Source organism: Zalophus californianus, chromosome 10 (assembly GCF_009762305.2).
Source record: "Zalophus californianus isolate mZalCal1 chromosome 10, mZalCal1.pri.v2, whole genome shotgun sequence".
Lineage (NCBI taxonomy): Eukaryota > Metazoa > Chordata > Mammalia > Carnivora > Otariidae > Zalophus > Zalophus californianus.
Window position 1 is genome coordinate 107,781,485 of NC_045604.1, and position 23,452 is coordinate 107,804,936.

Sequence of the window (23,452 nt, forward strand, 5' to 3'; positions counted from 1 at the left end):
TGACCTCCAGAGTTTGTTTGCATTCCCGGTTTTTCACATAACCACAAACCCTTATTTATTTATTTCCACAAATCCTTCTGTTTTTTACACTTACACTCTTTCTTGAGTAGGGAAGAAAACTGTGGAATCCTAAAGTTCCCTGAGGCAGGCCGCTCCCCTGCCGCTGTGTGCTGGTGCCTGGGGCATTGCATCCCACGTTAGAGAAGGAAGTGCAGTTCAGGGAATCGAAGCGTCTTGCCCAAGTCAGAATTCCTGAACCAGGAATGGTTATCGTGGCCTTTTCAGAAAAAAAACAAGATGATGGTGAAGCATCATCGTGCTTGGAAAAGTGGAAGAAATAGGGTGGAGCTGTGTACCCCTAGGGTCTTGCTTTTTTTCTGTCTTCAGAGCCCAGCCTAGGGCTGGGACACATATCCTATGCCTCCTGTAATCTCCCACAACAATTTTAAGGCGACAAAGTAGGAAAGCCAGGATGCTCTTTTCTCCTTGCTTCCCATTTTTGGGTCCCTTCCAGCCTCCTCCCTCCTGGGACGGGAAGCCCAGGCTGAGCCCTACCATCACCATCCCGTCCGCCATCTCCCTATCCCTCCGACCCCAGCCCCCTCTCCCTACTGAGGAATCCCGGGGCTTTGCCCTCCAGAGACTTTGCCCTTCACCCTATGGTGCACTTGCAGCTCCAGACTCGTACAAGCCGCGACCTGCTTCCCATGAACCTCTGCTTCCCTCGCCAGCAGGGGCGCGCGCTCTCGACCCAGGAGTCCTTGCGCGGCCCGGCAGAGCGGACACCCGGGACTCCAAGATGGCGTCAGTCGGTGAGTACCTGTACTCGGTTAAGGTTGCAAGGTTGAGGGCAGGACCCGTGGTTCGGGGATCGGGGCTCAGAGCTGCACTGGGAGGGGAGGGGGCTGCGGAGCCGCCTGCCCTTCGCTCAGGGCCTTCCCTATGGCCTCACTGGAGGCTCACCGAGCCCTTTGCCCAGGGCCCTGCACCGTTCGCTCGCTCAGCGCGCAGCCCGCTTGCCCAAGGGCCCGGGTCTCTCCGCTGCAGTTGCGGGGGTGACGGCAGCGGGGGACGCGTCTGCGAGCTTGGGAATGCACCACATCCGGCCACCCTTCCTCCTCGTTGAAGAATATTGACCCCGTTGCAGCCCAAGCGCTTTGCATTTGAACCCTAGGCGCAGCTTCTGCCCTTCTTTCCAAAGCTGAAGCTCAAATTAAGCCCCAGGAGGAGCGAACGCCCAGGACGGTGCCTGATACCATGTCAGGTTGGACGCATATATGTGGAATACGCGTTGAATAGGTTAAGAGAGGTGACGTGACCCCTCAAGGTCACAGCTAGTGAGAGGGCTGAGCAGGATGCAAACCTAGGTCGTGGTAAACTGAGCTTTAATCTCAAGGATGGCCTTATGATCTGCAGGCTTTTCAGTGACATGCGTGTATAAATCTACACTTCTTGGACTGTGCACACTGATTTTTTTTTTTAAGGTTTATTTATTTATTTGAGAGAGCGAGCATGAGAGGGGGCAGGGTCAGAGGGAAAAGCAGACTCCCTGCTGGACAGGGAGCCCGATGTGGGACTCGATCCTGGGACTCCAGGATCATGACCTGAGCCGAAGGCAGTCGCTTAACCATCTGAGCCCCCCAGGCGCCCCTGTGCACACTGATTTTTTTTATTTATTTATTTTTAGTATGGAAACCATGTTTTAGCCCTAGAGCCTCTCACATTAGCCTTGTCATTAAGTCCCTGTCTGGAACGTTGATCCGATTTTAAAGATGAAAATAAGGGTCAGAGATGTGGTGTGGCCTGCCTGAGGCAGAGTTTTGATTAACCTATGTGTTTTACCCAGTTTATATATTCTTTTTTTTTTTTTAAAGATTTTATTTATTTGACAGAGAGGGACACAGCGAAAGAGGGAACACAAGCAGGGGAAGTGGGAGAGGGAGAAGCAGGCTTTCCGCGGAGCAGGGAGCCCGGTGCGGGGCTCGATCCCCGGACCCCGGGATCATGACCCCAGCCGAAGGCAGACGCTTAACGACTGAGCCACCCAGGCGCACCCCCAGTTTCTGTATTCTTAATATCAGCCTGGAGAAATGAAGAGGGGATCAGAAAAGATGAGAATGATGCTGTTTTTCCCATCTGTAAAAAACAGGTATGAGAATATTTATCAGCGGTGGTTGTATTGTTTAAACAAGAGGACATGTGAAAAGGAAGCATTGCGACTTGGCATCTTATTTAAGTAGAGCAAAGTGATGAGCATTGTGGACTAAGGATTAAACAATTTAGTATGTGTAAGGTACTTGAACCACTGCCTGGCCTGCTGTTGAGTACTGGTCATCTCAGCTTCCACTCTGTGACCTTTGAGCAGGGTCATGCCACATCTGGCCCATTCAGCATCACCCTAGGTGAAGGAGTTGAAGTCCAAGTCCATCTTTTAGCTGGTGTTTGTCGCCAGAACATAAAGCCACTAGTTCATTAGCAAATAAAGTGATGGAAATATGAATTAACAGCAGTAGATGAGATCGGGTCAGCAAACTGTGGCCAATGGGCTAGATTTCCTGTGATCTGTTTTTGTATGGCCTGTGAGCTAAGAATGGTTTTTAAAAATTAAAAAAAAAAAAAAATGTGTTCTGAAATCTGGCCACTCTGTGGCCAGCCCTAGGCTGGATTTAGCACCCAGAACACATTTAGCATTTTATGCCTCTCCGTATAGGTGGACAGTATGCTTCTTTGAAGTCATAAAATCAGGCCAGGGAGCCACCTACCCTCCCAAGAACATGTGGTCCTTTCTCAACCTTCACTGAAAGTCTGTTACGACCACGAACTGTATGTGGGGTTGCTCCCACCTTTCCATAGCTCATAGGCAGAAAGACAGATACTTTCCATTTACATAGTACCTACAGCCAATTACCAAGGTGGCTGCTGTTCTTTTTTTTTTTTTTTTTTTAAGATTCTTATTTATTTATTTGACAGAGAGCAGGAGAGCACAGGCAGGGGGAGCAGCAGAGGGAGAAGCAGGGAGCCTGACGAGGGTCTCAATCCCAGGACTTTGGGATCATGGCCTGAACCGAAGGCAGTCACTTAACCGACTGAGCCACCCAGGCGCCCTGGTGGCTACTGTTCTTAACCTTCTTTTACAAAGGAGGAAACTGAGGCATAGAAGGCAGGAACTTGTCCAAGGGTGCACAGCCACAAAGTGACACTAAACCCAGAATACGGGACTCCCCAGTCTGCTGTGTTTATCACTGCCCTCTACCAGTGTGAGCCAGTGAATGCAGAGGGGTGTGCAGCACCGCAGGAAGTGCTGGGGGAGGGCTCCAGTTTGGCTGTCTAAGGACTGAAGTCTTTTTCTTCCATTACGAGAGACAGTCTTGGAAAAAGTGTAGATGCATCTCTGATGAATCTGTTGATCTCTTGGAGTTCTATGGTGATGCTGTTTTTGGCTGTCCTTAGGCCTGATGTGAAATTTTTCCCCCGTCTTTATAAATTTCTTAGTTTTTGTTAAGGAAACCCTCTTTATAGGTCTAAATATATAGAAAAATGAATTTTAAATTGTTGGCTGTTTTCCCCTGTGATGTGCCAAGGTGCCATGTCAGCCTCTGAATGTGGTCGTGAGAATGCAGAGTATGTTTTCATAATTTGTGGGATCAGAAGTGACCTGATTTTTTTTTTTTTGTTTTGTTACCAGCCTTACACCAGTCCCAAATACTTGGACTTAAAATACTGTTTCTTTTGTACACCTCCCCCAACATAGTCCTATGGTTAAGAGCATTTTTAAACCTTTTATTATGGAAGATTTCAAAGATGAGGGGAACAATAATGTAACGAACACTTTACACCCATTTCCCAGTGCCAACAGTTAGCAACATTCGGCCCTTCTCGTTCCATTTATACATTAGTCACGCAGTCCCCGCCGTGGGGCCATATTGAAAGCCAGTTGGTTTTAGCATGGCGTGTTTGCACTCCTCACTGCATGCACGAAGGCTTCGAGGCTGTAGCAAAGGCGTTGACTCTGTTCTTACTCAGGAACAGTTATTCTTGGACTGGGGCCTTCTGAACCAAGTGAAGACAAAACTGGTATGTAAAAATGTGTACTTGTTAGACTTTTCTAAGAATAGCATGGACAGGGTGACAGAAAGACACAGGCCATTCTCGAATGACATTATCGTGTGGTATTACTATCACTGACACTAAACTCTCCCAACAGAGATTTGGAACATGTCCCGAAATTCCTTTGAGACGATCTGACATTCAAAAATATTACCAAACTAATCACCTCACAGTTTTCTGTTTGTAAAAGAACTAAAAGGGTGCGAGTAATCCCTGAAGTCCTGTTGCTTAAAACGTCAAGTCTGGTTTCTATGCCATTTCTTTCTCTCCTTCTGTCTTTTTTCTTTGTTTCACAGAGACCTTAATGACATTTCAGCAAGAATACATGCTAACGCCTCACAGTTCTGAGTACTGTTCCAAATGCTTTTACATGGATTCTCATTGAGTGCTTGGAATAACCCATTTTACAGGCAGGGAAACTGGAGCTCAGAGCTTATATAGAAAGGTAGTGCTAGTGCTTGAGATAAGATGGGCAGGGAATAACTTTTAGGGAATAACATTTATGTTGAGCTGGCCGAGTGATGATGATCCAGGAGCACGGCACATACAAAGGCCCTCAGGTAAAGCAGCAGAAAGGGGTCTGGCGGAAGGATGGTGAGCCTGGTGAGATGAGTGGGTGAGCTGGTTGTCTGGCGATAGAAGGTTGGCTCCTGAGGGCAGGGCTCTCATTGCAGTCGGTGCTGTGTCCACGGTGTGTGGCACGCTGCCAGGCATACAACAGGTGCTCCGCGTTTGTTGGATTGAGTCTAGATGGAAGATTCGGGCCAGTTTGTTTGGGACGGGCAGCCTAAACCATAACCCTCAAGCTATGTATGCAAGTCTTAGGCTTAGGCCTCCACCTGTCACTTGTGGCCTCTTTTTTTTTTTTCTTTTAATATTTCATTATTTGACAGAGACACATGGAGGGAGGGAACACAAGCAGGGGGAGTGGGAGAGGGAGAAGCAGGCTTCCCGCCGAGCAGAGAGCCCCATGTGGGGCTCAATCCCAGGACCCTGGGATCATGACCTGAGCCGAAGGCAGACGCCTAACGACTGAGCCACCCAGGCGCCCCTCACTTGTAGCCTCTTGACAAACACTGAAACACTGGATCTGGTTCATTCGGACCCAGTGTCTAGTTCTCCAGATGACCGTAGCAGATGAGAAGCTGCCATTAAACCTTGTATTTCTGTGTGGCCCAACAACCCTTGCCCTTGTTAAGTGTTGGGAGATGTCAGGAGATCTCTGGGATTCCCCTCAGTGGACTCTTTTTTTTTTTTTTTTTTAAAGATTTTATTTATTTATTTGAGAGAGAGAGAATGAGAGATAGCACGAGAGGGAAGAGGGTCGGAGGGAGAAGCAGACTCCCTGCTGAGCAGGGAGCCCGATGCGGGACTCGATCCCGGGACTCCAGGATCATGACCTGAGCCGAAGGCAGTCGCTTAACCAACTGAGCCACCCAGGCACCCTCCCCTCAGTGGACTCTTGAGGCTGGTCCTTGCAAAGCCTGTCTTTTCCTTGGATCCCCAAAACGGAGAAGAAACCTTTCTTTGAGTGATTTGGTCCGGCTCCTTCTGTGGTTGGTAATCTTTAAGAAAGGACAGTAGCCTTTGACTCCTTGCCTTGAAGAGGATCCCTGCCCAGCAGCTTTTTAAAGGTGATCTCTGTGGGGAGGATGAGAAAGGAGACCATTCTCTCCTTACGAGCATGTGAACATTCACAGTTCTACCCCGCTCTGGCCCTCCCTGGTCCCCTTCCTATTTTACTCTTAAGCTGAGATAATTACAATATGGCCTCAGCCTGGAGCCCTTCCTGTTCGGTCCCCAGACTCTCATTGGAATATTATCTGGGGCCCATTGGATCATTTGGAATGGTTTTTATTAAGTCATTTAACATTTGTGGCCCCAGGTAGGACGTTTGAGGTAAATATCAGATTGTCTTGAGGAGCATGGGAGCCAGACCTAAGGTTGAGCACTGCCCTACTGGCTGCATGCTGTGTGACCTTGGCCAAGTGGCCCAACTTCGCTGAGTCAGTCTCCCCCACTCATAAAATAAAGGCATCAGCTACTTGCTGTGAAGATTAAATGAGCTAATACGTGTAAATATGAGTTTTGCAATCATTTTTCTATTCTGTTCTCCTGATTACTTAATTCCTCACGGCCCTTAGGTTCTCTCTTTACATAGTTATTCCCAGTAAGCTGTTATTCAAATCTTGATCATTAGAACTGTCGCTTTATATACACTGTGGCTTAAAATAGTGAATTTGGTGTGATATATTTATTCATAATATTCCTTGTATGCAGCCTCTGTGTAGTGACTTTATTGAATGGTTGAAGTAAGTGACATAAAAGGATGCTATTTGTCTAGTGTGTGTTTTCTGCTCTTCCTTTTCAGTACCACTGAAGGAGAAGAAGCTCATGGATGTGAAACTAGGAGAGCTGCCCAGCTGGATACTGATGCGGGATTTCACCCCTAAGGGCATTGCTGGAGCATTTCAAAGAGGTCAGAGCCTACAGCCATGTGAAAAAAAAAAAAAGCAAATGCCTAGGTCTTCTGGTCTCTCTTTGCTCTGAATTAATTTGAGCAGTCAAGGCCTTGTCTCAGACCAATAAGTTATGTAGACCAGTAAGTCCCTGTAGACGGGGACAGATTCTTAGCCCCTGAAGCTCTGTGTTTGATTGGTGATTAGTCCTATCAGAGGCTGGCTCTAAGATATTTCAGCCAAGAAAATGTTTTCTGTTGCTTGGAATTGGTACCACTGCCTTTGTCTTAAATGTCTACAAGCATTTTTACATCGTAAGACTTTTTAAAGAGGAAAATGAGTTTGAAACATAGTGGACATCAGTCCATAAGATAACGCTCATCCCTCTGCCAGGCAAAACTTCGAGGGTGGATGTTTGAAATGATCTATCCTTCAGGTCTGTGCACGGTCACATCAGCCCCGTGGGGCCCCTGTCCTCATTCCAGGAACCAGAGACGCACATCAACCTACAGATGTCTGTGTAGTCTCCGGCTTCAAGGCCTCCCCCGCCCCTGGTTTTTCTTTCCAGTCCTGGCCGCCCTGTAATTCTTGTGTGGCATGTTTTCCTTCTGCCCTGAGAGGCCCTTCCTTAGCTCAGATTAGAATTCTCTGCCTTTCCTCATACTTAGTGACAACAGTCCCTGACTTCCCAGCTTCTCTCACTATTATAAACCAGGGCCTTCTAGAATCATTTCATTCATTTTTTTGTCAACCAAGCTACAAGCCCCAAAGAAGGCAGAAACCATTTTCTCACTGGTGGGGGTACCCAGCAGAGATGATCGCACAAAGCCTTCTTGCCCAGCAGGCAGACCTAGCCGGCCTCAGCTAAGTGGCCTTTACTTGGGGTTGGATTTTTGGTCAGAATGAGGGTAAGAGGATCCCTAGGGCTGGAGGGAAGGGTGAGGCAGCATCAGGCTAACAGGCTGAGCCAGGTCTGTTAAGGTGAAGGCCAAAGCGCAGAAGGATCCAGGTGGGCCTAGCTGGGGCTTGACCCCTGGGGCCTTGGTGCTTTTCCCTTCATCAGCCAGTGAATTTAGGGTGAGTGGCTTTCAAGAGTCAGAATGGAACTGGGTCCCTGAATCTAAGCCAGACTCGACTTTGCAGTGTGTGAAGCATTCACCGCAAAGCAAACAGTGGCCTCCTCTCTCGTTTGCAGGTTACTACCGGTATTACAACAAGTATGTCAATGTGAAGAAAGGGGGCGTTGCTGGGATTTCTATGGTGCTGGCAGCTTATGTGCTTTTCAACTACTGTCGTTGTTACAAGGAACTCAGTGAGTGTCTCTCTGGTCGCCTTGCCCTCTGGGGTTTCTCATTGCTGGGTGGGACTGGTTCACTGTCAGGTTTACAGGTCCCTCATTCTATGGCAGCTGAAAAATTGGGAGGGACTTTTGAGAATGTAGTACAGAAGATGCTATTTTAAGCGAGAAAATTGTGGCAAAGAGAAAATAAAGACAGGAAAACTGACATGAAGCCCGGATAAAAGTAGTACTTAGGAAGCGTTCTGTAAGGTGCTGCAGGCTCCACTGAGGGTTGGTGGAAAATTTTGGCTTCATCTTCCTAGCAGCCAGTGCGAAGAGAGAGGAGTGGTACAATCCAGTGTCTGTGCCGTGTTCTGGAAAGGCGTAGCTTGTCCTGGGTCTGAAGGCCGAGAGGAGCTCGTGGGGCGGGATTGGGTAGCAGAGTGCCCACGGCAGCCCCTGCCAGTCTGAAAGCCCGGGTGATGCTGGCTCTGAAGGCCAGGCTCTTGGGGACTGTGTCTGAGTGTGCGTGCCTCCTGGGAAGGATGAGGCTGGCCAGGCTGCAGATTAGCTTCTGAGGTGCCTTCGTACCTCCACGGCTGCTCATTCTGCTGAGACCCTGGCAGGCAGGTTCTGGGTTATATCCTGAAAGGAATTCTCAGCATGGCTTTACCCCCCCCCACCGCCCCCCGCCGTCTTGTGCTTTCACTACACCTTTAAAGAAACTTATCATCTTGCCTTTCTAACTTCAGAACACGAGCGGCTCCGCAAGTACCACTGAAGAGGGCCCAGTATGGAGGCACTTTCGGCATTCCTGACCATGACCTTTGCCTGGCACCCTTGAATCCTTTCATATTCTAATTCAGAATTAACATCCAATAAAAGATGACTGGTACTTGGACTGCTTCCCTGGTGTAGCCATTTCCCTGCCCTCTCGGAGCTCTTGTCTTGCTGTAGCAGCAGGGATGAGACTGCTCTACAGTTCCCAAAGGGTGATTCTTGTCCATGGCCCAGGGCTTTGAACCAGTGGGCTGCCCACCACGGCTTTGGGACCTCGTTCCAGCTCACTGGAGGTGGGGTGTCATCTAGTTAAGCCTGTCAAGTGCCCAGAGGGGTTTCCCTGCTCTTTGCACCTAAAGTACTCTAAGTACTTCTGGCTTTTTGTCAGCTGATACTTTTACATCAGAACTGAGGCTGAGTGCCTGAGAATGCCTTCTCCTCCCCCATCTTGCTGCATTAGGCAGGCTGCAGTAGTGTGGGCCCTCCTGGTAAGGAAACTTCTTCACCTGTGGGAGGATTCAGGGGAGCAAAGGAAAACAGAGGCCCTGACAAGAGCTCACGACTGCCCCTGTATCCAGCCCCCTCATCCTTAGCCTTCATCAGAGATCTTCAGTAAAGGGACAGGAAGGCCAGAACTGGTTTCTTGAGGGGTGTATGGTAAGAACATACTGCATGGGGTGTAAAGGCTGAGATGGCTAATTATCTCGTAGAAGATCCGCATTTGAATAAGCATTATCATCCAACATCTGAGATGGAGTAAGGAGACCTGCCACGTGGCTGTTCAAAGGCCAAGCTTCCAGACTTTACCAGCTGCCAGGACAGAGGCCCTTCCTGCCCTTCCTTCCCCTTGCAGCCTCCCTCCCCTCCAGGAGATTCACATGTCGAAAGGGGACAAGCAAACACGATACCAAAGCTTCGTGCCGAGCATCTCGTGGGGCCAGCAGCAGGAGTCCTCTCCTTGGCGTGGGGTCCCTGAAGTAATGAGACGCAGCTTAAAAAACAAGCTTTAATCAACCTCATAAAAAGTGTTCTTGTAATGGAACTTGGATAGGCCCACTTGCCCAGCAGGTTGCAGGTGATGGTTTCACATTTCCAGGTTCGGGGGCAGGATAGTCTCCGGAGGCCAGAGGTGAGTGCCTGTACAGATGCTTGGCGGGGCAGGAGGTAGGTGCACAGATGGACCGTGTCCTCTATTTAATGGGTGCTCTGCAGCTCCAGCTGAAGGTATACCTTTGAGATATACCACTGTCAAGTAGGTGCTCCAAGGAAGTCAGCCCAGAGGAAAAAGACCCTCACACCTGAGAGCCCTGCGCCCTTCCTCTCAACCACTGCTGCCTTGGAGCAGGACCAGGTCGAGGCAACAAGTGCACTTAAGTTTGCCCTGAAGGGCTGCCTCGTTCAAATCACATCGATAGGCACAGCTTCTGAATTCAGCAGGACATGGAGGAAGCAGGCATGACCTGGCTGAAGCTTTAAATGATCCACCAGCCCCCGGAGTCACCAAGAACTGGTGTTTAATGATGAGGCCTCGAGGGGAAGGGCTGCCTTCCATACAGCCTGCTTAGCACAAACCCTTCGCCACGACCTCCCCTCCCCAGATTGGTGGTGTGCAGGGAGATCCGGACAGGAGGTGTGGATGCTAGACAAACATGATGCCGACTTGGAAGGACCAAACTAGAGCACCTGTCCCCTTTTAAGAACTGATTACAGCAAAATGATAGGGAAACTGATGTAGCCCCTCAGAACGATAACCCCAGTGTGCCTGCCTGCCAGCCCCAGCCAGTGTGGCACCAACACCGGCGTGAAACAGTTCAGTGCACGCTCCCAACGAGGGCCCAGAGCGGTTCTCAACAGTGGTTGAGAACAACGGTTCTCAACCCCTCTGGGCTGCTCTGAGCTGGCTCCAGCTGCTGTCACTGTCCACTGAGAAAGGCCAAGTGCCCTTTGGTGCATCTGTTGGCGTAGTGTCCTTTCTCGCCACACTGGGAACAGCAGGAAGGGAGGGAGGAGACAGAAAAAACCACCGTTTTCAAATGCAATTTTCAAGTAAGGTCACACCCACCAAATACCAGGTTAGGGATGGGACTCTGCAATTCTCAGTGGTACAGACTTTCGTTCAAACACGAAGGAAAAGGAGCTCCAAAGTATAGTGGCCCAGAAACTCCAGCAACTCAGCAGATGGAAGAGCAGCTGCAGAGCCAGAGGACGATCTGCGAGCGCAGCAGGGACAGCTCCTGCAGGCCCGTCCATGGAAGGTCTCATGGTGGGTGGCAGGACGATGAGAATCCCGTGGCACCAGAGCTCCCCCACCTGCCTGGGGACCAAGCCCCTCTGTAGGGCTGGCCAGTCACTTACCTTTCTGAGGCACTCTTCTGGAGACAGGAGGCAACAACGTGAGAGAAGCCACCAGGCTCCTCCCCCCAACCCGGGGACTCACTGCTGTGGACACAGGGTGGGCTGCACCCAGTTTTCCCTCTTGGCTCTTGCAAACTTGCCTAAGCTACCCCCGGGATAGGTTTGTTACAGGATCAGAGAGATGGACAACGGTTAGACCTGGGTGAACAGACCCAGAGCCTCACTTAAAAAATCTAGCACTGACTGACTTATCTCGGCTCCGATTCTCCAGGCCCTTCCTTAGCTTCTCTTCATTCGTTCTTGTCACTCGGAAAGCAGAAGGGATTTAAAATGTTGAACGGCAGCCTCAAGCACAGACCAGGGGGTTGGGAGGAGACAGGAGGGGGCACCCACTCGGCACTAACCCACCCAGGGCCCTCGCAGTCCCGACTTCCTTGGCCTTGGGCCCAGATCTCCAGCCTGCTCTGTCTCCCGCAGGCCCTGTGTTCTCAAGTCAGCCTGACCTGTGGGTGTGACTGCATGGATGAGTGGCCCGTGTAGCTGCCAGCTGGCCCTAACACTGAAGAGATGAGCAGAGGGAAGCACTGACCGGGCCCCTGCTCACAGCACCTGGCATGTCCATCGTCCTCCACAGCTGATCCTGGAGAACCCAGGATTCCCACAAGGTGCCTATAATGTTGACTATGAAGTGCGCGTGGTGAGAAGAGGTTGGTTAGGTTCCGGCTCCACCTAAGTTCAGGACGCAGGAGAGCTTGCTGCAGAGGGCGGGGGGGCGAGGGCCAGGACGCCAGCCACACTGCCTCCGAGCACCTGCGTTTCCTCAGACTTGCGAAGTGACTGGTCGGAGGCACAGCCCCCTCTCCGTACTCTCCTCACCTGGTGGGGCTCAGGCTCAGAAATCTGAGGCCTTCAGTGGTGTTGGGCACCTACCGTCCCCTCCCCGCGGAACACAAACCTCTCCTGGGAAAGAACTCACTGTTCTCTGAGTGTCTGACGGCTGTGGAAAGCGGCTCAGCCTTTCCTGAGGGAAAGTTCTAAGAACAATTAAAGCTAACCATACGCCTCCTAACTCGGACCTTCTACCTGGAGGCATGGATGCTGCTGTCAGGCGGCAAGAGCTCACAGATGTCTAAGTGTCAGATTCAGCACTGTTTTTAGCAGCAAAAACTAAATTGCTACTAACAGAGAACTGGTAATGTAAATTGCAGTTCTGTACACACCCAGTGAAGCAGATTAGATTTATGTTTACTGGCACAGAACGATCCACAACATATTATCGAGAAAAAAAAAACACTGTACAGGACATTATACATCCCAGGGCCCTATTTGTATTAAAATATACGTTCCTTGTGCTCGTGTGAATAAAAGTTTGGCACCGCAGTTCTCTGTGTGGGGTCCCTGTGGGGCGTGAAGGAGCACCAAAACCAAAAATCGTGACAACACAGCACACGGAATTAAGTGGCTGTTTTAGGAAAGGTGGGAATAGGGCCAACACTCTGTACCCAAAACATTTGTGTGTCATTTAAATGTTCTTACCAAAAGGGTGTACTAACTTTGTATTTTGTCTAATAATCCCCAGATCTGAAGTTTTTGTGGCCTAGTTCTATTATCAGTTGTTTCTGCTGACTTCCCTCAGCGCTGGTGGTTTCCTTCTAGGTTTTTGTGATTTTTAATTATGAACTCATTCTTCAGAACTTTAGCTGTGGGAATTAGATGTGGTCGGGTTGAGAATAAATTCCTTGTAGAACCAGGCACCAGAGGCCCACATCTGGGGCTGTTTCAGATCGGAAAACCCAGTTTACAGCTTTCCAGAATACACCCCGAACTCATGAAGGGTCCCCTGGTGACTATAAACTCTCAAGGCACTTATCTCCTCCGCCTTTCCATCCAGAGCCAAGAATGAGACAGGTTTTCTAGTAGGTTTTTAAAAAAGTTTACCCTTTCCCTGAGGGGGGTGTGTGTGTGCTGGGGAAGGGGGTGAGTTCTAATCTGTTTTCCTCCTGTGTGGGCTTAAAGCTTTCTCCCCTTTCCCTTGGGGATGCCCTTGCAGGATGTGAGAACATCCAGAGGCTTCAGGGCCTACTCCCTTCCCTGGGACTGGTGCTTCTACTTTATTACCAGCCTCCCTTTCCCGCAAGCTCCGTCCTTTCATTCAACAGCATGTGTGATCGTTCCCTTGGCCTTGGTGTGTTGTGGAAGGAAGCAGGTTGGTCTTCAGCCCACCAGGGTAGCCCAATTTCACTCTTACAGTCCAGAAACAAAGATGCTACCATTTTTCAAAGTGAACTACGCAGGGAATGAGGGAACGGCCCCGCCCCGCCCCCCAGCCCTGGGACTCACCTTGTAACAGGTGACCTGCTCCAGCGGCCGGGGTCCCCGGTTGCCTGCGCTGCTGTTTTGACTCTGCATGACCCCGATGACCTGCGGGGCTCTCTGCTGATTGGGAGAAGAGTTCTGACTCGTTAACTGGATCAAGGAGGACGACCTTTGTAATGGCGGATTGTTACTTTGCTGGAAAGAGTTACACAACACGGTTTTACTGCGGAAAACACGTGCACGCAGACTACCAATGGGGACAGGAGAAAAGAGGGCGGGACTGCTCCCGCACGACCAGCAGGAAGAAGGGCTTCCGTGGTGGCCCTGCTCAGGAGAGCAGGCAGAAAAGAAACATCTGGTGATGATGGCAGGAGCCGCTGCCCGAAAAACACCATGCAGACACACAAGAACGAAAAATAAAAGTAGAAAACAAAACACCAAAGAGACGAGGAGGTCTCTGGGGCAGCAGGGCGAGGGCATGAGCAGGCCTTACTTTTGTTTCTGAGGTTCTAGCTTCAGGTCAGGATGAACGCTTGGTTCAGCCAGATGTTTAGCAGCCTACACGGCGAGCAACAGTCACAGAAAAACAGTTGGAGGCTGACATGCTGACCCGCGGTCTAGGGGCCGAGAGGGCCCTCCACTAGGGAGTCATGTGAGCAAGGGGGACGGGGGCTCCTGGCGTGGGGACTGGACAGCTAGGCCACCTCCCAACCAAGAGGCTTCCTGGCTCTGGCCCCCGTAAACAGGAGCAATGAGCTAGAAACCCCCAGGTTGTCACGGCTGCTCCTGCACCCAGGAATTCCTGGCTTTGCGATGAGGTCTGAGTTACCCCACAACCACCTGAGGGTGGGGCTCAGTGCAACACGCCCTCCTGGCTCAGCCTGTAGCACTCAAAGATGGACAGGGCTCTGGCAATGGGCTTAGAGTTCAACCAAGTAAAAGGTAAGGATGCAAGATCAGTAGGCGGGGGTACTCAGCCTGTTGAGACCCTGCTTAGTGCACCTGGCCAACCTTTCTTCTGGGCCCCCAACCCTCCACTCCCATAACCAAAACCAGGGTGCCCTTGGTTTGTGGGGGGTGGGGGGCTGCACGTGTCTCTGGCATCTCTCCCTCTCATGCTTGAGATGATCAGCCCATTGCTGGGTTGTGGGACCCCCCCTTGTCTAGGAAGGTGGAGCCAGCGGGTCCTTCAGCACTGTTGCCAGCCCACCCTCCCTGCCAGGAACCTCCACACGGGGCAGCAAGGGCACTGGCACGGGCCAGAGACCCGGTCAGCCCCAGGTCTGCTCCCAGGCTGCTGCTGCCGCCCAGCTGGGGGACCTCAGACGAGGCCCACCTTGAGGACTCTGTTTCCCTGTTTATAAAGGGACGGGCTGGAACCAGAAGCACGAGCAGCAGGCCCATGGCGCCCACGCCGCCCTCCACTCTGGCTCCCGAGGGGGCGCACTGAGCCACTCGCCAGGCCAAAAGGGAAGAGAAGCCACACGGGTATTGGGCTCTAGCAGACAGCCCTCCACCTCTCGAGGGAGATGCAAACGGGAACTCAGGGTGACTCCCCTCCAGTCCCACCTCCTCCCCTGCCTCTCACGTGTCGCCAGCCGGGTCTGGGGCCGACTGCGCACCAGGGCAGGCACAGCTGGGGCTGGGGCACGGTACCTTTGTCGGAGGCTGCGTCTGCTGTGGCAGTGGGGGCTGCTCGGTGGTTCCCATTGGCAGTTCAAATCGAGGGCTGGTCACCCCGCAGCCAGAGGGGAGGACAACAAGGCGAAGAGAAGAGGGGATGAGAGAGGGGCCAGGCCAGGCAGTGTTCTCAAATTCTGGCCCTGGGAGACCACAGGCAGCCTCTGCCCAGGCACAGAACGCGCCTGGACGTGGGGTGGGTGCTGGCTCTCAGCTCTGCCCCGAAGCCTCGGGAAAGAGAGGCGAAAAGAATGGACTCACCTGGACTCAGACCTAGCTCTGCTCCCACCTAGCTGTGAGTCCTGCCCAAGTGCTGCTTCCCCACAACACACACCCTTTCCTGAGGGTCTAGCTCAGCTGCCGGACCACCTCCAACAAGACACACTCCCTGGCTCTCACCTAGGGAGTGGGACCAAGTCCGCAGCACCTGTCACCTGCCCACTGTGTGGCAGTGACCGGGACCCTGTGCTTCTGTGCAGGTGTCAGTGGGGTGGATGGAAGCAGCCTGGGGACTGGGGGACTACACTACTCTGTAGTCGCAGAAGTCCGACTCCACAACCACCCAAAGCGACAGATGTGCACTAAGGCCTAGGAGAGGAGCTCTGAGCCCTGCCGGGCAAGGAAAACCCAGCTTCGGAGGCCACGGACCTGCCCTTGACCAGCTGCCACCCCTGCCACCACGTGATCCTGGCCAGTGGCTGAGCTCTGAGCCTCAGTGTTCTCATGTGTGAAATGGAGACATTCTCCATTTTCTCTCTTGCACACACACACACATGAAGAGCTGTATGGACTAGTGTGCATGGAATCTCAAGGTCATTGCCTCCATAAAGGAGGCCCCCAAAACCAAAGTCTCCTTCCTTTAGGGCACAGGTTCTTAACCAGAGATCCCTGAGTGACATGCAAAGACATGAGGTTTCCCGGAGCACGGAGGCCAGCTTTTCTCAGATCTATGACCCAGGAAAGCTTAAGTGCTGGGCTCGGCAGAGCCACCTCTGAGCTCAAGGAGCAGCGGCAGCCCCTGCCCCAGGCCCTGTGGTGACAGCACGCAGTGATCAAAGCCCAGATGGACCCGGGAAAGATCTAGAGGGCAGCAGGGCCTGGGGTAGGAGCAGGGTGGGGGAGTAGGGTCTGGCTACTCACTGCATGAATTTACACGAGGGCCCCTCCGGGCAGAATCCCACGAGGTAATTCACACAGATGACTCTCCGCGTGTGCCGGTGTCTGCAGAGGGGACCTGCGGAGCCAAGCGTCCGGGACACTCAGACGCCCTGCTTCGGGGGATGCCCTCGTGCCCCTGGGCCGGTGGAGCCCTGCCCACACCACTGCCGGGGATGCCGAGAGCAAAAGCAGGGCTCCAGATGCGGGCTCTGCCTTGTATCCATTCAGGGGGGACAGCAGGCAGGGCCCACGACCCCTTCAATGGTAGTTTCCTTATGGAAAATACGGGAGAGAAGGCAGTCCATGCGGGAGGTCTGGGAGGCTCAGGTGAGCTGAGGGTGTAAAAAGGCCTCACTAGTCCCAGATGCCTAACCCCAGGTCTTACTGCAACAGGTGGGACAGGTAGAGAGGGTCGTGTGGGCAGAGGAAGAGAGGCCTGGCCTCTTGCTGGGGGTCCAGCCACCCCAACACCTACCATGCTTGCAGAAGCCACGGTCGTACCAAGGGCAGTCCTTGATCTTGGACTCGGGGTCGATGTGCAGGAAGGGGCACTCCTTGTTGCTGCATTCCCCTGTAGGGAAAGCCCGACACGCATCCACCTGGGGCAGCTCGGGGAGAGCTGGACTCAGACCGCCTCAGCTTTCCTCAAGGCTGGGGCCTGCTGTGTGGCAGAGGGCCAGGTGCTTCCGGTGTCCCTCCTGGCCTGGTGAGTCCTGACCCCCAGGGCAGTGTCGTGGAGCCTCAGTCTCCTGACCTATACGTGGACTGTGCTCGTGACCTGTACATGGCGCTTCCCTCTCGTGTCCATGCTGCCTTGAAGGGCAATGGCCCAGAGCCAGGCACAGGGTACACGCTCATCAAATAACTCACGGCTCTACCCCTTACCTAAACAGGGTGCCCTGGGCACTGTGGGGGGCCCAAATGTGCAAAGGCACCAACTGAGTCCAGGAAATGACTGGTCTACTCTGATCAGCCCTTCGCATCTACAAGCTGGGATGGGAAGAAAGGTCTGAGGATTCTGCCTTTCAGGACAAAAGTAGGGAAGATTTGGGAACTCGAGGCCGGATCCCTGTGGTCAAGTGCGATGGAACCTCTGTGATGACAGCTCCTTTGAGGAGCAGCCAGCTCAGCCGGCCGGCAGCATCTGTCACCCAACTAAGGGCCCATTCGCCCGGCTGGGCAGTGGCGCCACCTCCATGCTTGCCCTCCCCAAGTTACACACAAAAGGCCAGTCTGATCACTGCTGGTCAGAGAAAATGCAAACTCCTTTCCAGCCCCACCAGAAGTCCCTGGGGGGTCGAGCCCACCCCTCCCCAGGCTCCTCCTCCCCCAGGCATACTGGCACCCCAGCTGTGCCCCCAATGACTGGCCCCTTCTCGGCCTTCCGATCCCAGCTTCGCTCTCACCTCCTTAGAGAGGCCTTCCCTGACCATTCAGCCTAAAGGACGTTGTGGTCCCATTGCTGTCTCCTTCAGGGCACTTCCTGCATGTCATTCCCATCTTTGTCTCACTAGTGTCAGCGGCCTCCCCCTCTGGGCCGCTAGGGCAAAAGCACCGTGGGCCAAGGATTGGGTCTGTCCTGTTTACTAGGACCTTGACTTGTGTCACAGGTGACAGGAGCTGCAGACCGTGCATGCACACCAGGCCAGGCTCTGTTGGGAAAGGGCAGGTGGGGCGCATCAGAGCATCGGGGGGCTGTGGGCTCAGCAGGAATGAAGGAACCCAGGCCAGCCTGCAGAGGTGCCCTTAAGAGTCTGCCCAGGAGGGCTGGCTCCCACCTTTGGTCCAGATGGGAGATGGCTCCCATGGAAAGGGGATGCCCCCTTCCAGTGCTGGTTCCAGTGCTGGTATGGGTAGGGCGGGGCTGGGAAGCCTGGGTCCTATTTCTGACCCTCTGTGCTTTGACTTCACAGCTTACGCTACCTCTACAAAAAAAAAAAAAGCCACAACTACCGTTAATAAACCGGTGGGCCACACCTGTTCAACTGCTGGAATAATTAACGTCTCCTGATGACAGTGCTGACAGTGCTCTGAAAGCGTGCAGCACACCCAGCCATGCCCAGCCCCCCGCAGAGAGTAGAGCAGGGGTCCAGAGCCCACCCCCATCCTAACCAACAGGGCCAGCTGAGGTTGCTGGGCATGGCCTAAGGTTCTGAAGCCGGAGAGCGGGGAGACGGCAGAAAGCACGGGCGCACCAGCAGCTGCTTCTCCCCTCTGGGTCTCAGGTCTGGGTGAAGCCTCCCCAGGGCTCTCGAGGCCGGGCGTCTGCTTACCGAACTTGGAGTAGAAGTAGCACTCGGGCATCTTGGTCATGTCGTACTCATGCAGGAACTCACACTGGTCCCCCTTCTTGCACAGGCCCCGCAGCCAGTGTTTGCACACAACGGTCTTCTCGCCACTGATGTGGCGGAATGGACACATGCCCCCTGCCGAGGATGGGGGGAGCCGTGAGGAGGGCAGGGGGGCCTTCACCCCACACATCCCTCGAGTACCCAGAGCGACATGTCCTGGAAGGTGGTGTCTGCCTCGGGCAGAAGGCCATGTGATTTCAGGCAGTACAGAGCCACACATCTTAAGTTTTAGTACTTATTTTATGTCAGCGCGTTCTGGAAAAACCTAAAACATCGAATCGTGATATCATAGACATCACCGTAAAATGGAAGCTTAACAAGCCTAAGGGTGGTGGGAGAATGAGCTTCTTTCTTTCTTTTTTTTAAAGATTTTATTTATTTATTTGACAGAGAGACAGCGAGAGAGGGAACACAAGCAGGGGGAGCGGGAGAGGGAGAAGCAGGCTTCCTGCAGAGCAGGGAGCCCGATGTGGGGCTCAATCCCAGGACCCTGGGATCATGACCCGAGCCGAAGGCAGACACTTAACGACTGAGCCACCCAGGCGCCCCAAATGAGCTTATTTCTTAATTGAATTATAGCTCTGGTGATACACAGACATAACAAAAAATTGTAGGGGTAGTAAAGGAAAGACTGGGGTTTGGGAAACACAACCCTTTATAAAAAAACAGAAGGTAGAGAGGCCCACCAGCAGAAGCCTGGACTCCAAGTGGGTTCCACTTCTAGTTATGAGTGCCCACTTAGCATCCAAGAATTAAGAAAGAAAATCAACTTCGGAACCGAAGAAACGCATTGTATATAAACTGGGGGAGGTCCCTTCCGTAGCAGGACCTGAGCGATCTCGCCACCAGATGGGACAGAGCCATACCCTCAGAAACTCCTATTTCTAACTTGTGACCTGGCGGGACCACTGGGAGGGCCCAACCACAATGAGGCTGTGATGGAAAGACCTAAACCAACCCTTTCTAACAGAACTTTGCAATGATATTCTATATCTATGCCGTCCAATATGGTAGTCATTGGCCACATGTGTTAACTAACTAATAACCACATGTGGCCAGTGGCGACTAGTTAGTTAACATAGAGACAGCCACAGTGCCCTGTGTTAAGGATAGCTGTCTGACAGAAGGTGGCAGGTCAGAAGGCCAGATTTACTGAGCACAGACATGGGAAGAAGACCAGGAGCCCAGTGGGAGATGATACTGCAACCAGACAGCCCCAGGTCAACCTGGTTGATCTACCTGGCAGGTCTATCATTTCCGTGGTAAGTGACTGAGTTATAGAACCAAACTTGCCAAAATCATCCATTAAAACCACCCCCTTGCTCTAATTCTGTGCTCCCTACTCACTGGTTAAAATTTAGTTTCCAAAAAAAATTTGCCTACGGGAAGAAAAATGGCCAGACCTATACCTGGCATCTCAGCTCCCACCCAGCAATCTGTCTCATCAATTAATGGATAGTCTGGTTCCAGCAGTCTCTGTTGGAGCCTGGTTAGTATGAACAAGGCTCCACAGGACAGACTACTGTAGGGGTTTTTGATGACATGATACAGAGGACAGTGAGCTTGTGTAGACTGTAGAAGCAGAAAGGGTTCAGACACTGGCTCAGCTACTCACTAACTCTGCGATCTTGAAAAAGCTCCTGAATGCCTCAGTGCTTGGCCCGTCTGTCCCCGTCTGTCCATGTCACAGGTCAGCTCGTGGCCACAGGCAAAGTGAGGTGAGGAGGCAGACTCAGAGTGAGGTTCCATCCCATGTTGTAGGTTTTGGGCAGAATACCCCCCATGTTCCTAGCCTGTCCAAAGCACAGTAATTTCATCTAGGGACACTGCTAGTCTGCAGAAAGCAATGCAAGCCAGAGGCCTGATGGCCTACGACTCTGCTGGCGGGCAGGGTGATGGAAAGCACCTCAGGAGGAATGTCAGGGAGCCAGGGGTTTCTTACCTTTGCCACAGGCAGCTTTCAAAAAGAATTCGCAGACAGCAGCTCCCGACTCTGCAGGAAGGAAAGGAGAAGCATCAAAGTGAGGTATGCCTGGGGACAGCTGAAGACATGGGGAGGGGACCCATCTTGCCTTTGACCCGTGAAAGGTTCAGGGTACAGGAAACAGACTGGCAAAAAAATGCAAGGCCTGGCAAGCACAAAAAAAGCTGCTCATTTCGGTCACTCCCTGCAAAATGAGACACCTATGTTGAGACCAGTCATTCTGAGAGCCTCCTATAAGTGAGATGCTTTCAAGGAGTTAGGAGTGGGTGTGGGAAGGATGGGGCACAAGATCACAGAAGTTAATTACCCCCAGTTTGGACTCGGACCTTCCAGAGGGCTAATTCATGGGTCTTTGAACATGAGGCAGAGGGAGGGAATGAGCTCACAGAAAACACAAACAATCGAATGGGGACTCTGAGGAAGGGACAAGCGCCTCAGAGGTGCTATTCTGGAGGGAAGAGCATAATGGAAGACACAGAGGCAGAACTCCGCCTGTCCAGATCTAGTTCATGGTGGCGCAACACCAACACGCAATTATTAAAGGTGCAGACTTCCGCTTCTGCAGAGGCAGCCGGTTCAGGTGAGGCGAGCGATGGAACAAAGGCTGAGTGTGGTATCAGTCAGTGACTCCAGGGGGCAAGCCTTTGCAATGAGCCCAGGAATTCACTCGCCATGGCTGCTAGAATAAATGGTCCGTGGCTTAATAAACAGTTTTCTCTATCAGAAGGCATGTTAGAGTTGCTGAAAATCCACCAACAGCATCTTGGAAAGCCAGTTTCATACCTCTCTTCGCTAACTTGCAAGAGATTCCTTGGATTCTCGGAAGCAGGCAGATTTTGCTAGGACAAAACTTAAGGCTGTCAAGAAGGTATCACTCGTTTGCATCTTAAAAAGCCAAAAAGTTGTCACTTATTTGCATTTCAAAAAGTTGAAAAAGACTTATAGTAAGAAAAGCATCATAGAAGAGTATTCCTGGGGTCTTCTCAGAGGTTTGCTTCGTTCCTTGAAGCCAGAAGTCCACAGTCCTGGGGCCTCAGTTTCAGGCAGATAGGTTAAGAGTATGCCTTTAGGGGAGAACTGACAATTCTTCCCAAAACAAGATGACAGTGAAGTGCCGGGACAAAGGAGAAAGGGTTGTGGCCTCCCAGGGCTTTAACACACTGAACTAGCTCATGGGCTGGCAGAGTGCTGAGGGTGCCTACCAAGTCTGAGGCCCAAGCCAGGGCAGCACCCATGGCCAGGCATGTCCTTGACTCTCCTTAGAACAGGTATGTGAGCCCCCTGCTACTGCACCAGCCTTCACAGACTCAAGTCTGTGCGGTTCCATGCTGGAGAAAGGTGGGCGGGAAGGAGCTGCCCTGCATGGATGGTTCCATGGCCTCAGGCTAATGCCATCAACACAGGGAAAGGCCACACGTGCAAAGGTGGATGTGCTCGCACAAGCGGGAAGTGATCACGTGTGTCGAGGGGTCAGCAGCTGCTTATAAGATGTGTATCATAGAGATGCAGGTGGTGTGTGTATAAGGTTGCCAGAGGTATGTCACGTGGGTAGAAGCAATATCTCACAGAGAAGCATCAGCATGAGTGGGACAACTGTGGTCACGTGTGCATGAGAAGTGTGGCCACTTGACAGGAATGAAGCTGCAGGGAGGCTCTGCCAGGCCACTGACTGGCGGGAGAACAGGGGAACTCTGGCAGTAATGGGACCCTGCACAGGGAACCACAGACTGAGCCAGTCAAGAACACTGGAGAGCTCACCTGGCTCCACCACGGACCGAGTCGCCAGGGACCAAGTGGTCTTCGGCAAGTCCCTTCCCCCACCCAGGCCTCAGATGCCCCATCTGTGGATTGAACACAAGGACCTCTGAGCTTTAATGTTACAACGTTAGACTTCAAGTGTGTCCAGAAAGGAGAGAAGAAAACTGCTAGTTTCTTTTAAAGTGCTACACATCCACCTAAGTTGGGGGCTGGTGGAGCTATCATCTGAAGGTGGAGAATGAAGGGAGCTCAAGCAGCTGCCCAGGTGTGATGAATGGCCCACAACTGGGGTCCAGAGGAAAAGTGAGGGATAGGCTCCCAGGAGTGCACATCCTAGAACGGAGCTTGAGAATCTAACTGGGAATCTCCTACAGAGAGGGACAGGTGGGCCTTCCTCCAGCAAGACTCCTCCAACCGCCCAGTTTTGATGAAAGCAAGGAGAGGGTGCTCAAAGTGGGGGGCTGGAGGTGGAGAGGGGGAATATCTATTTTCTTTTAGTTAGGGGAGGGAAGTAATTTCCAATCCGAGACACCCGCTTTCATTCAAGACTTACTTGAACAACCAGACATGGTCCTGCCCTCCTGAAGATTGTGTTAGAATAGTCCCAGGGGTTCAAAGACTGGAGAAAGGAGGGCTCCCGAGTCTGAATGGGGGAGGGGGGTCCCAGGATGGGTGGGGGAAGGGGTTCCACCACCGATGGGGAGAGGGTCCCGGGACCCAGGGAGAAGGCGTCCCGAACCGAGGGGGAGGGGTCCCGGGGCTGAGTCGGTCGCGCCCCTCGCCCGCGGCCCGGGCCCCGCGCTCACTGTCCATGCCGGGGAAGGGCAGCGGCTGTGCCCCGAGCTGCTGCTCCACGGCGATCTCCAAGTCGAACTTGATGTGGTCCACGCTGGCGATGATTTCCTGCATCGCGGCGGCGGCGGCCACACCGGCCCGACTACCTCTCAGGTCCCTCGCCGCCCTCACAACTCTACCCGCCACCGGCCCCGCAGCACACGGTCCTCCGCCTCGTCTCGCCTCGCCTCGCCGCCTCGCCGCCGCCGCCGCCGCCGCCCGAGGGATGCCGGGAACTCCCGGAGCCCGCGCCGGCCTTTAGCCTGTCCAGACCCGGCCAATAGAGCAGGGAGTACGGGACACTCCGCTAGGCCAGGCTAGCCGCTAGCCGAACCCCCGCCTCTCCTCGCGGCCCGGGATAACCCGCCTCCGCGCGTACGGGGCGGGGAGT

General features: G+C 52.7%; 2 protein-coding genes across 7 annotated transcripts; one reads left to right on the forward strand and one right to left on the reverse strand.

Annotated features, from left to right (window-relative positions):
- The first annotated feature begins 674 nt into the window (after window positions 1-674).
- Window positions 675-8,751, forward strand: ATP5MF (ATP synthase membrane subunit f). The gene is made up of 4 exons (XM_027611001.2): window positions 675-812; window positions 6,479-6,586; window positions 7,762-7,878; window positions 8,598-8,751. Exons 1-4 carry the CDS (start codon window positions 800-802, stop codon window positions 8,624-8,626), a joined length of 267 nt encoding a protein of 88 aa, XP_027466802.1. The 5' UTR covers window positions 675-799; the 3' UTR covers window positions 8,627-8,751.
- Window positions 3,768-23,294, reverse strand: CPSF4 (cleavage and polyadenylation specific factor 4). 6 transcript variants are annotated; one of them, XM_027610987.2, is made up of 8 exons: window positions 23,034-23,292; window positions 20,428-20,478; window positions 18,408-18,560; window positions 16,610-16,705; window positions 16,117-16,210; window positions 14,953-15,025; window positions 13,321-13,491; window positions 3,768-4,071 (listed from the first exon to the last, which is right to left on the reverse strand). In XM_027610987.2, exons 1-8 carry the CDS (start codon window positions 23,134-23,136, stop codon window positions 4,030-4,032), a joined length of 783 nt encoding a protein of 260 aa, XP_027466788.1. In that variant the 5' UTR covers window positions 23,137-23,292; the 3' UTR covers window positions 3,768-4,029. The 6 variants fall into 6 exon arrangements, with proteins under 6 accessions (XP_027466788.1, XP_027466791.1, XP_027466792.1 ...); XM_027610990.2 differs by having other exon boundaries at window positions 3,770-4,071; window positions 13,321-13,413; window positions 23,034-23,291; XM_027610991.2 differs by lacking the exons at window positions 3,768-4,071; window positions 16,117-16,210 and adding exons at window positions 8,888-10,462; window positions 10,509-10,607 and having other exon boundaries at window positions 13,321-13,416; window positions 23,034-23,294.
- Window positions 23,295-23,452: the final 158 nt, after the last annotated feature.